Source organism: Thermobia domestica, chromosome 5 (genome assembly GCF_964235325.1).
Source record: "Thermobia domestica chromosome 5, izTheDome1.hap1.1, whole genome shotgun sequence".
NCBI classification, from domain to species: Eukaryota; Metazoa; Arthropoda; class Insecta; order Zygentoma; family Lepismatidae; genus Thermobia; species Thermobia domestica.
In genome coordinates this window covers 276,725,049-276,739,922 of record NC_137458.1, presented here as the reverse complement: position 1 = coordinate 276,739,922, position 14,874 = coordinate 276,725,049, and the positions used below count along the sequence as shown (strand labels likewise).

The following is a 14,874-nucleotide window of genomic DNA, read 5'->3' as shown; positions in this document are numbered from 1 at the left end:
GGAGAAATCTGTTTCAGAGACTTTGGTAGTCTTAGAAACAGTTTAGCACCATCGGATGTTTGGCTCTTCCCAAAACTGAAAATGAGTCTCAAAGGTGGGCTAAAAATGGGATCAAAACCAACGGGACGGCGGCTGAAGTTCGGAAGATATCAAATGGCGACTTTCGTCGGGGTTTCCAGTAATAGCAGGAGTAGGGGAGCACGTGTATGTGTTCCGAAGGAACCTACTTTAAAGATCATTAAGTAATCTATGCTTACATTTTGGTAATTAACAGCTACAACAAAATTCCGGGAGATTTTTTTTATGCCCTCGTACACTGTAAATAATCATACCATTTTATTTGAAGTATATAAAATAGCAAATCTCTCCCCGCTGATCTAGTGGCTAGGTACGTCCGTCTAGGGTGCATGGGGTCCCGAATTCGATTCCCGGTGGGACAACCTTGAAATCCGAATGCATTACAGTGATTTGGATTTCACCATAAACTTCAGGTCTACGTCTCATATACCCTCAGTGCTGAAATGGAATGCTAAGCTCCAATCAAATAAATAAATAAATAAATAAAACAATGAAATAATCGCAGCAAGTATTGTGCTGGTGTCTGACAGATAGCTGCAAGCGCTCTAAATAAAACCACGCAAAAAATTATTCTAGTTCTGAAGATGGAACTTGTGATGGGAGAAGTAATGCTAACCTAAAGTGTTTTCAATTTTTTTCTATTGTATTAACACATAGTCTTCATTTTTATTGTGTAATAAGAAGACTAGCACATGAACTTATTTCGTATAAGTAACAAATAATTTAAGCCTTCAAAAATACAAGTGAAACATCTCGGAATTTTACAACATATTTTTTCTAGAGGCCACGTTTGCATAATCATTGAACTGCGGACTAAATTTACTTACTTTTTCGTAATAAATAAATAAAAATCATGGAAAGGAAGGCACTCACCTACATGTTTTCAGTCTAGCAGCGTAGTAGATGACTTTAATAAAGCCACCAGAGATAAACGAAACAGTAACGATAACTTTTTCTTCTCGGATACAAGGTAAGGCCTTCTTATCCCTAAGTTCTGTATTAATTTTATTGATTTTATTTATAGATTAATTTTGTCCTTTATCTATGTAAAAGATAATATCCCATGCAAAGTAAAATTATACATATATGCAACTGAAACTGACTTATCTTTGTGACTTAATAACTCTTGAATCACACGACCGATCTCGATCAAATTTTCAACATAGATGAGGTTCGGGCCTGGGATTGTTTTTATCATTTCACTTTGATGGTGCAACTTGGGGGAGGCGGAGAGGGAGATATATAAAAGTGATCAAAAATGACTGATATTAGTGTTGAATCCATAGTTTTCGGGTCGCTGAAATGAACAGTGACACTTCCGATAACATTTAAATCCAAATTCAGTCCCCAGTAGTACTTTTAAGGGAGGATGATGGCATGGAAAAATAATTGAAAATGACCGATATTAGCATGGAATTCATAGTTTTTGGGGTCCCTAAGTTGATTGGTGACAGTTTTGGTGCCCTTTATGTCCAAAATGAAACGTATTCTCCCCGTGCGAAGAATGGGCATTCAGGAATTCATACTATATTTAGGAATTCGATTAGCAAACTTCGGGAGGTGTTTCCTAACACGAACTTATCATAAACATGTGTCGGAAAATATCACCTTTTACAGTTATAAACCACTGAAAATGCAGGAAAAGATCACGTTTTAGAATTTCCTGGTTTGAAAACCACGGGACCTCAAATGGTTCAAGGTATTAAACAGGAACCAGTATGAGTTTTATCTAAATACATATTCTACAATGTTACGGTAGCGGCGAAACGAATGTTCAATTAGTACCTAAAAGTGTATTCTTGTACCCAAACCTGTTTTACATCTTTCATTCCGCCGGTACTGGAGGACTGTAAAACATGAATACTGAGATAAAGCGCATACTAGTTCTTGTCACTAGTAAGAGTCACTTGTGTAATTCCTCGAACCGCTTGCAATAGGTCCCACACTTTTCAAGCCAGGGGGATTTTAAAACGTAATAATCCGCATTTTCGTCGGCTTATGACTGAAAGAAGGTGATTTTCGATCCATGCTTATTAGAACTTTTCTTTCATTTGTTAACAAGTAACTACCTTCTGGACTTTGGTCATCCAATTTCTTAACATATTGTATAATAATACATTAAGGAGGTTACATAATATTTGAAGCTTCGAAATTTGGTGTTGGAGGAAGATGGAGAAGATAAAATGAACAGAGGGAGTGACAAATGAAGATGTTTTAGAATGGATAGGAGAGAAGAGAACGCTTCTAGCCAGTATCCTTCGTAGGAAGACCAATTGGATTGGACACATTTTACGAAGAAATTGTCTCCTTCATACCGCCATAGAAGGAAAGATGGAAGGAAAGAGAGGAATAGGAAGAAGAACACAACTGATCGATGATTTGAAGAATGGAAGAAATATTTCCAGGCCCAAACACCACAATAATAATAATAATAATAATAATAATAATAATAATAATAATAATAATAATAATAATAATAATACAAACGACAGCATTAAATTCTGAAAGTAGCTTGATAAATCAAGATTACATTAAGTATGAATTATAAATTTGTGTTTCTACGTTTTCGTGATAAATTACAAGTTTAAACGAACTGTGAAAACAAAAGGAGACAATGCAATTCTTAGTCACATTACAAAACATCAGTCAAAGTACCTGGTAATAGATTCATCAGAATTTTAAAACTAAGGCTCAGAATGTCTGTTTCACTTCTTAACTCATAATACGAGGGTGGATTGGAAAATTCGTGGCCTGACGAGGAAGGAATCAATTATTTTATGTTTGTATCTATATTCACTGGTAGTCACTGTGCAAAATTTCATTTCTCTATTGTTTCAGGTGAGGAGTTTATAAGGCGCTAAGTCGGTGGAAGTGACGGAAATTTGTAACATGGAGAAAATTACTAAAACAATGTGGGTGTTCACACATCACTTGTATCCCTGGCAGAAATTAATTTACATGCGTCTGAACTGTTGCCGCACCCGCCCTATTCGCCTGATCTGGCCATTTCCGACTTTCATTTGTTTAGAAACCTAAAAAAGTTTTTGGGGCGTCGGCCATTTTCTTCGGATGCAGAGATGAAAAGTACTGCACTAAGATATTTTGCAGGGCTCGAGGAATCATTTTTTGGTAGAAGCGTTATTGGAGAGATAGTGTAAATGTATCTCGGTCGAGGGAGATTACGTGGAAAAATAAAACATACTTATCCAAATATTTTCAGTTTTGTACGTCAGACCACGAACTTTCCAATTCACCCTCGTACATAGAATTTCCTTTTCCACAACAATAGGAAAGACACTATTAATAGACAAACATCTAAAAGTGAAAGATTTATTCATCTTACCTTATTGCCTTGAGCTGATGGGTAATGATTAATAAGCACATCTGGCAAATCTTTAGGATTTTTCAGTAACAGCCTTAATGAGGACAATTTATCGTTTAACAATGGGGTAAGTATCTCAACTATCCACCAGAAACTTTCACATTCGGATATGCTAATAAAATATGAAACTTGAGTTAGACTCACATTTATGAACACCAAAGTAACTGCGATTAAGAAAATGTAATAATAAGTTAAAGTATCATTAATACTGAATTCATGAACAGACTAGCCATCATCACATCCCTCCCATCCAAATGTACTCCACAAACACTATAACATAAATATTCTCTGTCACTCATACTCTTCTACATTATTCCTAAACTACTGTCTTATCATTATTCACTTGAATGTATCTACTTTAGCCTATGCAGTGTGATGCTATTCAAACTGGATATGCATAATTAAAAACAAATGTTGCAAAACATACTATGTACAATAAGAATTTAACCTTTCATTTATCGCTTTAAGAGGCTCCATCACAGTGAAATTAAAATACCGCTAATTTTACAATAATTATGCGATATCTTCAAATAGATAAAAGATAATCGATAAGTGTACAGCCCGCAGCAAAAAAACCTGCAACATGAGCATGTAAGTTTATTGTAAAACGACGAAGTATTTTGTTCCAAAATAAATGTGCAGGGGAGAACGCTGAGGTTCCTCCTGGTGTGATTCGTGCCACTTAGACGTTATGTTGATTCCCTGCGCTGTTAGGCGTACTTTCACAATAAACTTAATTGCTCATGTTGCAGGATTTTTGCTGCGGACTGTGCCAAGAGTTCGCTAGACAATATAATTTTACATAAGATACCTTTATCACGACTTACTTATCTGCTTTCGATTTCCAGCCATTTAGAAAATCGGCACATATTTTCGCGTTTCTAAATGGCTGCAAACGGAAAGCTACTAGGGGTCTCGTGATAACGGTACTGGTGGCATCTAAGAAAATTGCAAGGCCACGGAATTCGGTCTTAGCGACCCTTCCTGCTGAGTTTTCCCACCTACTCCCGGCTATGAAGATTTTTCACAGGGTGGCCAGTGTTATATCTAAATTTCCTTCTAGAAATTACAATTCAAGGAAACAAAAAAGGATGCAAGTGATAGAATAATAATTAAATGGTTAGAATGTAATGAAGTAATTACATGATTGTAATAAAGATAAAAAGTACTTTCAATTTCACCAAAAATTGAATCCATTATGTGAACTAGCTAATCTTTAATAGCCTATAGTTTTTATTTTTCAGTTTCTATTTATATGTTTAACCTCGATAAGCTAATTTCGTTAAAATATAGGAAAGTCATGTGTAAAGTTCCTTTAACCTAAAGCTGGAGATAACCCTTTTCGAAATTATCTTTGACGTTAGCTGAATTTACTTTCTTAAGCAAAGTTCGTTGACGTAATTAATCCTTATTACGAATATAAGGAAAACGTCTCAGCCTGTGAGTAACGCTAATTCTTAATAGTTCACAGTCATGCTTAGACATCAATAGCCATCCCTAACGTGTAGTCAACTTGCATATAAAACTATTGTGACAATTTAATTGCAACTTAAAAACTATATCGTTTCAATTTAATCATTTGAATCTGTGATCATACTAAGATTTGGGCATTAATACTCGTATTTGTGGATTTCTACAGCAATATATTGTGAAGATGTAATTACAACTCATAACTGTATTCTCTCAATTTAAGTATTGAAACTGTATAATAATGATGAACTCTATGCTGTGCTATTTATTATTAAGATAAGGGCCGTAGCTATATTTAGATTTGAACATTAATTTTCGTGTAACCGCAAGTTAATGGACAAACTTAAAAAGTTAAATATAAAGAATTGGAACGTACTGTTAAGCAATTTTAATCTATAGCGTACAGTACACCGAAGGCTTCTGGGGGAACAAATAGTAATATTAAACCTCTTTTAGCCTTCCCTGTAGGTCTAATAGCTAGCACGGGCCTGTGGTGAGCGTGGACCTGGGTTCGATTTCCGGAGGGAGAGCATTGAAATTTAAACGCACTTCACTTGTTCGGATTCCAGTCTAAACTGTTGGTTCATGCCTCAAATGGTCCCGGTACTGAAAAAAAATATTTCAGTTTAACGTCCCATGATTATGGTCATTATGCTAAGGGAGATGGATGATTAAGGCAAATGAATGATTGAATGATTGGTGGAATGAGAATGTGGAAGGAAATGGAAGTAGCCCGTGAAAGCCCACGGACACGATGTTGTCCACCATAAGCTTACTTGTTCGGAGGTCGAACCAGGGACCCCATGCACCAGATGTAAGCGCTCTGCCACTGAGTCACCGTGCCTCTCTTCCGCTACTAAAAAGGAACATTAAAAACCAAACAAAATACTATTAAGAAGTTTCATTAGTGCTATACGATCTGTCAAAACACTTAAACAATATGAGTTCTAACTTCTCGTTCAGGTACGATTCAGTGGACTCTACAAGATTCAACTGCTAAATGAGAAATTCGCTGATAATGATAATTTTCAAGAATAAATATTTTTAATCTCTTGCAGATACATTGACACATTTACTTACTATTCACTAATAAATCTTCAGATAAAGCTGTGAAATTATTTACAATGTAAGAAATTAATAAAACACGAAAAACTGGTCTAAACCAAAATATAATAATAATAATAATAATAATGATAATAATAATAATAATAATAATAATAATAATAATAATAATAATAATTAAAAAAAAAGTTGTTTGAGTCGATAATGAAGGGCTGGATTCGAGAAGTATATTTTCAGTGTGGCAATGCGAGGTAAATTGATTTATAATTTTATTTTCTGGCTAGATACAGCGGACTCTCTTTAATTCGAACTTGGATAATTCGAATTATTAGGAAATTCGAACTAAAGTCTATTTCCCTTGAAAACTGTATTAAAACCAATGGTAAAAAATCATGGATAAATCGAACTTTTGAATCTCCTGTTTGGATAATTCGAAGTATTTACAGTGGAAAAATTTGTAGTGTTCGACAGATTGCAAACAGAATAATGCAATTCCAACTGGTTTTTGTTTATCTGTTATTTTATCCAGAAGCGACCGTGGGAAAGAGAAAGTACTATTTGTTTAATACTACCTCCGCTGGACCCTCTCTCGCTCTAGAGAATCTGGCAGAAGGTGGTTGGTATGCATCTCTCCTCCTCCTCCATAATTTAGAAATGTTCATCCCTTCTATAGAAGTGTGAACGACCTTGAACCCTGTCCTCCACTAGCAAATGACTTGTGAGAGACATTCGTGCAATTCCAATTAACTGGAAGGAGCTCCTTGGTGGCGAAGCGGTTAGCGTACGCGCCTTTTGGCGCGGAAGACCCAGGTTCGATTCCTGGCGGGAGCTCATGTGATTCGGATTCCACGTTAATCAGTAGGTCCACGTCTCATATAGCCTCGCTGCTGAACGGGACGTTAAACTCAAAATCACCTCACCTCCAATTAACTGAACTAAAAGCAGTGACAAAAATGTAAGCAGATTCGTTTGTGATCTATTGGCGTGCATTATGCACAATGTCGAATCGCGGAGCGTATTCTAATTCCTTACGAAAATGTGGTGCTTTAAAAGGTAAGGTGCACTGCATGTTAGTTTTTCATATACAGTACAGTTATTTTGTTTCCTTGTTTTTACTTAAAAATGAAAGTTTTTGGTTAATTCGAATTTTTTTCCTGTCCCCTTGGACTTCGAATTAAAGAGACTCTACTGTATTAAAGTTTCGAGACTGGAAAAAAAATGTCAAATAATTTTTAATTATTTTCTTAAATAATCTCTTCAGATTCTCCGTAGAGTCTAGTAATTAAACTAGAGCGAAATGTGTAACGTATTTACTGTCAAATAGAATATATTTATTAATAAGTTTTCAAACGCTTTTTTCCTTCATTTTAAAGATTGAGACAGAATTTCTATGCTCGTTAACTGCTGTGTAGGCATGTGTCAGGTGTCACTGAAGCTAGATTTACAGCATCTCCTCCCCCAAATGATGGAAAGGGAACGGCACATTTCTTTTGATCTCCACACAAATATGGCATTTACCATATACCTGTCAACTCTGAAAAAATTTGTCTCTTTAGACACTCATAAGCTATCCTGAGAGTTTTGCGAAAGCAACAACTACACCCTCTGTTTCTCACTTCCTCACTCCTAACTTGTTTTCTTTTCTGATGCCGACTATACCTCATGCAAAATAATACTGCCTAGCGCGCTTTTGTTCCACATTTCGATTATCTTTCATCTATTTGAAGATATCACATAATTACTGTAAAATTAGCGGTATTTTAATTTCCCAGTGATTAGACTTCTTAATATCCTTGCTCAGAACGAAGACTATTAATTAAGACGTACATATCTTAGAATCGGATCAATTCCTACTGCGGACTGAACCTCGGTCTCGCGCATCAAACGTAAGAATGGTAATAATTTAACCAAGATACGATTTTCAAGTTAAAACATCACAAACTTAGCATTAATTTCTGAGAAGAAAAGTTAGAGGCAATTACTATTATTTGAAAGAATAGGAAACCTTTGGAAAAATCTTTAGCACTACATATTGGGACTACAATTATTCAGTATGGAAAATATTTTTTTTCTAGCCGTTCTACTTATTCCGATTTATTTATTTATTTATTTACATTTCCTTCATATTTAGATTACATCAAGGAAATAAAAACTTAGATTATTCATATTTTACACAGGGTGTCTCTAACCTCTTGGGTCAAATTTATGCATATGGCAGACGCAGGGGCGGCATTTATGGGGGCAGCTTCCTCCTTTTTAGAAGTGACCCATTAATATATATAGTTTCAATCGGAAATGTAAAGTTTTTGTATGTACTACTGGTTCATAGAAAAAATGGTGCCATATAATATTTGCCATTGCGTGAATAGATATTGGTTATTTGTCTTTCCGTGGAGGTAAGAAAGCTACAGGAATTGTGTTTTAATTGCAATTCAAAGCAATTAATATTACAATTGCATATTTCTTTAAATGTCGTAGTATATGCTTGTATTATTTACTGTCTTTCATGTTCTAAGAGTAATAACATACATTTAATGATATGTGTGGAATTAAAAATATAAGTTGTTCATTAATCCTCAGTTTCAATATAACTTCTACACAACAAGCATCATTATTCATTACTATGATTAATATTATCCTTTCTATTTATTTGTTTTACAAATTTGTTATTAAATAATTTGATTACACAATTTACCAGACAGAATTTGAAGATGTTAATGAGCAAGGAATCAAATCTCTTGTTACACTTTCATTGTTTAAGACTACAAAGAACTAGTACTTACTTGTGTTGCGTTTGCCAATTTACCTAATAAAATATGAAATACGATATTTTAACTGAAAAAGATACTATCTCATTAGTTATACAACCTGTCGTCAAACAAAGTGTTAGGAAAAAATGAAATCTTTGAGTTTTACGTCCCACGGTTATGCCGGTTAGGCTAAAGGAGACGGTGATGATGAATAATGAATGAAAATGGTGGAATGAGGAAAGTGGGAGGAAACGGGAGTACCCCGGGAAAACCCACGCACACGGTGTTTGTCCACCACAAAGTTCACTTGGCGGGGGCTGGGATCGAACCCGGGACCCCAAGCACCAGAGGTGAACGCTCTACCACTGAGCCACCGCGGCCCCCAAAAAAAGTGTTAGGAACAACCGGGAAAACTAACATTGATATATAAAATATTCAGATCATGTCTTGTCCCCAACTTTTAACGTCCAATCGCTACCACTGGGTAAAGGGATCTAATAAAGTATTGAGTGACAGGGAACCTAAGATGGGATATGCTTATGTCAACATTATCGTACAATATGTCAACAACCTATATTCTGCATAACATTATCGAAATTATTCATTGCATTATCAAAACTATTTATTAGATTCATTACATTTGACTGGTTAATTTTTCACAACGCTCATTTTGTTTGTGTAATTATTCATATAATAATCTACTGCTTCTCAACGTTTTATGACGTTTCGAATCAATACACAATCGAATTATGTTTACAAGGCGACAGTTATTTAGTATATATGTGCATTTCTGGTGATCAGACAACAAGAACCAATGTGTTGCAATATATGGATTTTTTTTTTTTTTTTTTACTTATCCTCCATCGTGAATCATATCGCTAATATCAACCTTCTCGTTCTAACGTATTGTTACCGGATATGAAAAATGGTATCTGTACGTTAACTTTAAGCAAAGGAAGAAATGGGTCAGCACAAACAGAAGACAACACCATGTCCCAAACAGGTTTTGCATATTAAGAAGACAATGTTGTGTGTCTGGTGGGACAAGAAAGGGACTATCAACATTGAACTCTTATCCCGTAATCGTACCTTCCTTGGACGGCACTTCCTTTTATATATATATATACAGGGTGTTTCAGATAAAACGTCCAGTGCTTATAAATCCGAAACGGTTGAGAATAAAAAGATGAAACAAAAACTGAGATAGGAAAATGTCATAGGGCGCATCACATGGTGTTGTCGTGGTGACCCACAGGGCCCTCATTCAAGGGAGCCCAGGGGCCAACTTCAAATTTTCAAATGGGAACATGTATTGAATCATACCTCATTCAATAGTCCTTGAAATACGAAACAAGTTTTGTAGGAAACAATTTTCGATTTGGGGCACCGTTTTCAAAATGGCCGCAAAAAGTCCTGTATCAGTTTGAAGTTGACACCTGGGCCCCCTTCACGGAGTTTCCTGAGCGTCACCACAACAACACCACTTGATATGCTTTATCATCGTTTCTATCTCAGTTTTTGTTTCATCTCTCTATTCTCAGCCGTTTCTGATTTAGGCCTATAAGCACTGGACGTTTTATCTGATACAGGACACTTTTTGCGGCCATTTTGAAAACGGTGGCCCAGATCGAAAATTGTTTCCTACAAAAGTTGTTTCATTTTTCAAGTACTATTGAATGAGGTATGATTCAATACGTGTTCCCATTTGAAAATTTGAAGTTGGCCCCTGGGCCCCCTTAAAGGAGGGCCCTGGGGGTCTTCACAACAACACCATGTGATGTGCCCTATGACATTTTCCTATCTCAGTTTTTGTTTCATCTTTTTATTCTCAGCCATTTCGGATTTATAAGCACTGGACGTTTTATCTGAAACACCCTGTATATATATATATATATATATATATATATATATATATATATATATATATATATATATATATATATATATTTAAAAAAAACAATTATGAACATCCCCAAAATTTCATTTATGACTTGGATGCATTCAAGTCACCTAGGTTTTTTTTTTTTCCTTCCGTAAAGGCACCCAACAACAGCCTGAGTGATGGGAGCAGATTCTGAACAATACCTTCAAACAAGAAAAGTATTCATTGGTTCCAAACGGCACAAACTAATGGATCAACCGAACAAAATTAATATCTATACCTATTTCATTTCACACTTTCAAGTTATCTAAGACAAAAATCTTGAAACGTTCTTTTTCAAAAACTGTTACTGGGTAGAAAAGTGATTCATAACTAGAGACCGGATGTTTAGGCATTAAAAACCTGGGAAATAGGCAGGCAAATAGGCATTTAAAACTTTAAAAATAGGCACTAAAATAACTCAAAATAATGACGATAAAATCTTCAATTAAAAAATAAATTGAAGTCATAGATAATGTTCGAAGAATATAGAAATATGCCTTTTTGCTAATAACTTCTTTTACTGTATATAGAAAAACGAAACTTGACATGTATTTTATGTATATTTGGTAAATACATTCTATACAGCCAGGGGCGGCTTTAGAATTTTAATTTTGGGTAGGCCCTCTCCGTCGCTTATGGATACATATACACATTTGATTGATTAATTACAGTAGGAAATTACTTTTACAGTAGTGGTTGATGCTATTTGTTAAGTAACTATCTAGTATTAATATAACTAGTCGGAAATATATTTACTCTTTATTGTATCATTTACCGTTTATACATTTTTCAAAACTTTTAGGTAGATCCGTGTCTACTCGGCCTACCTGCTAAAGCCGCCACTGTATAAAGCACTTTATCACAACACATAACAGTCCAAATTCTATACACTTTATCAGTACACTCAGCGAAAGTTTTACATTACTTTATCAGTAACATAGCAGTCCAAAGTTTTACGGCAACTTATTACTACAAACAGCACTTACATTTCTCGAAAGTTGCAGAATGCTTTCGTGATATATTAAATTATACATATTTTCCCAATAAAGTCTTATTTTGAAGAAATCGCATAGAATAGGCAATATTAGGCACTAAAGCAATTATTTAGGCAGGAAGGGGCGAAATAGGCAAAATAAAATTGGCTTAAATTGAAATTAAAACCTCCGATATAAACTTTAAAGCGTTATTTTTGATCATATCTTTAATATTAAAGAATAGGCATTTTGCCTAACATCCGGTCTCTATTCATAACTGTACTAGGAATATTGTCCAATTATACTGGTAATTAATAAATGTATAAATGTAGAAAGTCAGTCTCACAGACTGCTAATTATGTTATTACGAAAGTTTTAACAATGGACTTAGGACGAATTTGGTCAAGTATTATACACGGAGTATTGATTGTATGGAAAAATCTTCAAGTTTAACGTTCCACCATTATGCCTGTTAGACTAAGGGAGATGATGATTAACCTTTTTAGGATTTATGGTCTAGCTGTTTTGACTGAAAATCTAAAACTTACCTCAAAAAGTGGAAATTCTAAAAGAGGTAAAGCAAGCGAATAATGATGGACGAATTGGTGGAATGAGAAAGTGGAAGGAAGCGGGAGTACTCCGAGAAAACCCACGAGCACGATGGTGTCCACCACAAAATTACTTGGTCAGAGATCGAACCAGGGACCCCACAAACCAGAAGTAAGCGCTCTACCACTGAGCCCCCTATTGATTGTATGGGTCAGATACGTGGACATTACGGAAGTTAAAGAAGAAACATTTAGAACGCTTCGAAATGTGATATTGGAGAAATATGGATAAGATAAAATGGACGGAGAGAGTAACAAACGAAGATGTTTTAAAAATGAGTAGAAGAAGAGGACACTTTTACCCTTCTAGGAAGGGTAATTGGACTGGATACATCTTGCGAAGAAATTGTCTTCTTCGTAACCCCACAGAAGGAAAGATGAAAGGAAAGCGAGGAGTAGGAAGAACACAAGTGATCGAAAAACAGATCTGAAAAATAGAAGAAAATATTGGAAGAAGGAAGCTGAAGATCGAGAAACGTGGAAGAAATATTTCTAGACCGAGCGTAAGGAATATATATGTAAAATTATCCCCTATTTTAATTTCAGGATATGCCGACAGGTACAATAAACAATAATAATAACAATAACGACGATGTTAAGTAAGATGGTTTTGAATTTTCGAATATAGATGAGCCCCACAGCATTTACTAGCAAATATTTAGTTTGAAAGGAAAAAGTATAGAAAGCAATGAAAAAACTGGAGGAGGCGCGCTTTATCAATCATTACTGATTCCATCTTTTTCAACGTAACAGTGGATACATAGACAATTCTACGTGAGTATCTTCAACCAGTTTGCAAATCAATTGGATGATAAGAAACTCCGTTCTGACTACTTTTAGCAGAATGGTGAAGCTGTCACATTTCCAACCGCCAACATGCAAGATGATGTGCTCCTTTACGAAGATCGTTTCATTTCCAAATGGCTCTGGCGCCCAGATCTCCTGACTTTACTTCACCGGATTTCTTCATTTGGAGCATGCTGAAAGGAAACGTCTATCGCAACAAGTCGCGCACCATCAGGAAACTACAAAACAATATTCAGCGAAAAATTGATGTTATGACTCCTTATATGTTGGTGACTACTTTCTGTAAAAGGGAAAGGCCTATGTAGGTGTGTTTCGATGCTAGTGTCGATCATTATAACACTTGGTGTGACCCACCAAACTTCTCATACACCAAAATATGTCCGCAGAGATTTCCTTGCATTATGAGCAAAAGTTTGATTTTTATAGCGAAAATCAGGGACCAAGAGCGAGTGAAACACTTCATTACTTTTGGAATCACTTAAGTGTTTCCTCTTAATGGTATTTACAATATATTTAGCCATGCGTAAAGTATGATTCTTTGCACTCAAATTTTTTTTTATATAACACCAGCAGTAGTATCAGTGTTGCGGTAAAAGTACAATCTGTTAAAAAAAATGAAAGAAAAAATACTGGAAAAAACGCAAAGATAAAAAAAAGTGAGGAAAATAAACATACGGGAAAAAGAATTAATGACGATGTTTATGCCAGTGTGTAAAATATCACTCCATTGATTTTTATTATACTGCTTAAAGACCATATAACCCAATATAATAATAATAATAATAATAATAATATACATTATATCACATAACTTATTTTGCCGTTAGAACAAGTTGAATTTTAGATTTGACAACTTTAAACGTCCAGACTAAGAACAAAAATGACCACTTACCTTAAATAGTAGGAGCGTGCATACATAAAGAAATCACAAATGTGTTCCCTAAATTTTGAGTAACCAAGGGATGTACGATCTTCTCCGGTAGAAGACAAATTGGTGACAGACCTATTTCCGAGACCAGCATCCATCATTGTCAATCTTTTCCTGAAATGTATGTGTACGTGTGTGTATATAAAAGCATGGAAAAGAAAATAGAAAAAATACTAAGCAAGGCATAGGCATGAAGACAATTCAAATACGTAATTTTAAAAAATTATAGTCTAGTAACACTTCTCTGAACGAAAAAAATGAAACAGAAATACTAAATAGTATGAAAGTACCCATTATACTGGTATCATCAGATACAATATGTGTAAATTACAATGGGTAAACGTAAGCACATCAGATTCTCTGCAAGATCTGTTACTATTCAGAATGAAAATAGACACAAGACTTACGAGGGGACAGGAGTGAATAATGCTAGGTTGAATTAAGAGTAGATAAGATTAATAATAGATTTCTTTATGAAGTTGTCCATTATTAACATAATAAACTAGCTGAAATGCTCCTTCTACGTACGAAAATAATAGGTTTATGAAAGTATTTGAACCCCTGCCCACCTTAGGATTTGGATTTTAATGAAAGTATAATGACAAAGATCTGTAATTTTCCATCCAATTCATCTTAAATTAATAATTGTTATAAGTGATTTTTTTTTTTAAACTTACACCATCAGTGGAACATCTACATAGCCCCTTCAAAAATTGCAAGAACACTACTTTTTATCGTACTTTTTGTACTTATAGGCCAGCGTTTCCCAACCGGTGTGCCGTGAATGGGCCGCTGGTGTGCCGCGAGGAAATCGAAACAAAATTATTAATTCTATAGCAATCAAATTGGAAAACGTAGGGAAAAATGTATATTTGTATTGCACATTACTAT

At 35.0% G+C, this 14,874-nt stretch overlaps 1 protein-coding gene across 3 annotated transcripts in view; it reads right to left on the bottom strand.

Annotated features, from left to right (window-relative positions):
• Positions 1 to 14,874, bottom strand: part of LOC145686639 (protein MMS22-like) — a 120,567-nt gene that overhangs the window by 86,803 nt on the left and 18,890 nt on the right. For all 3 annotated transcript variants that reach the window (XM_081760107.1, XM_081760106.1, XM_081760108.1), the window contains 2 exons: positions 13,948 to 14,097; positions 3,422 to 3,572 (listed from right to left, as the gene is read on the bottom strand). In XM_081760107.1, coding sequence (XP_081616233.1) covers positions 3,422 to 3,572; positions 13,948 to 14,097 — 301 coding nt within the window. The remainder of the gene's footprint in view (positions 1 to 3,421; positions 3,573 to 13,947; positions 14,098 to 14,874) is intronic.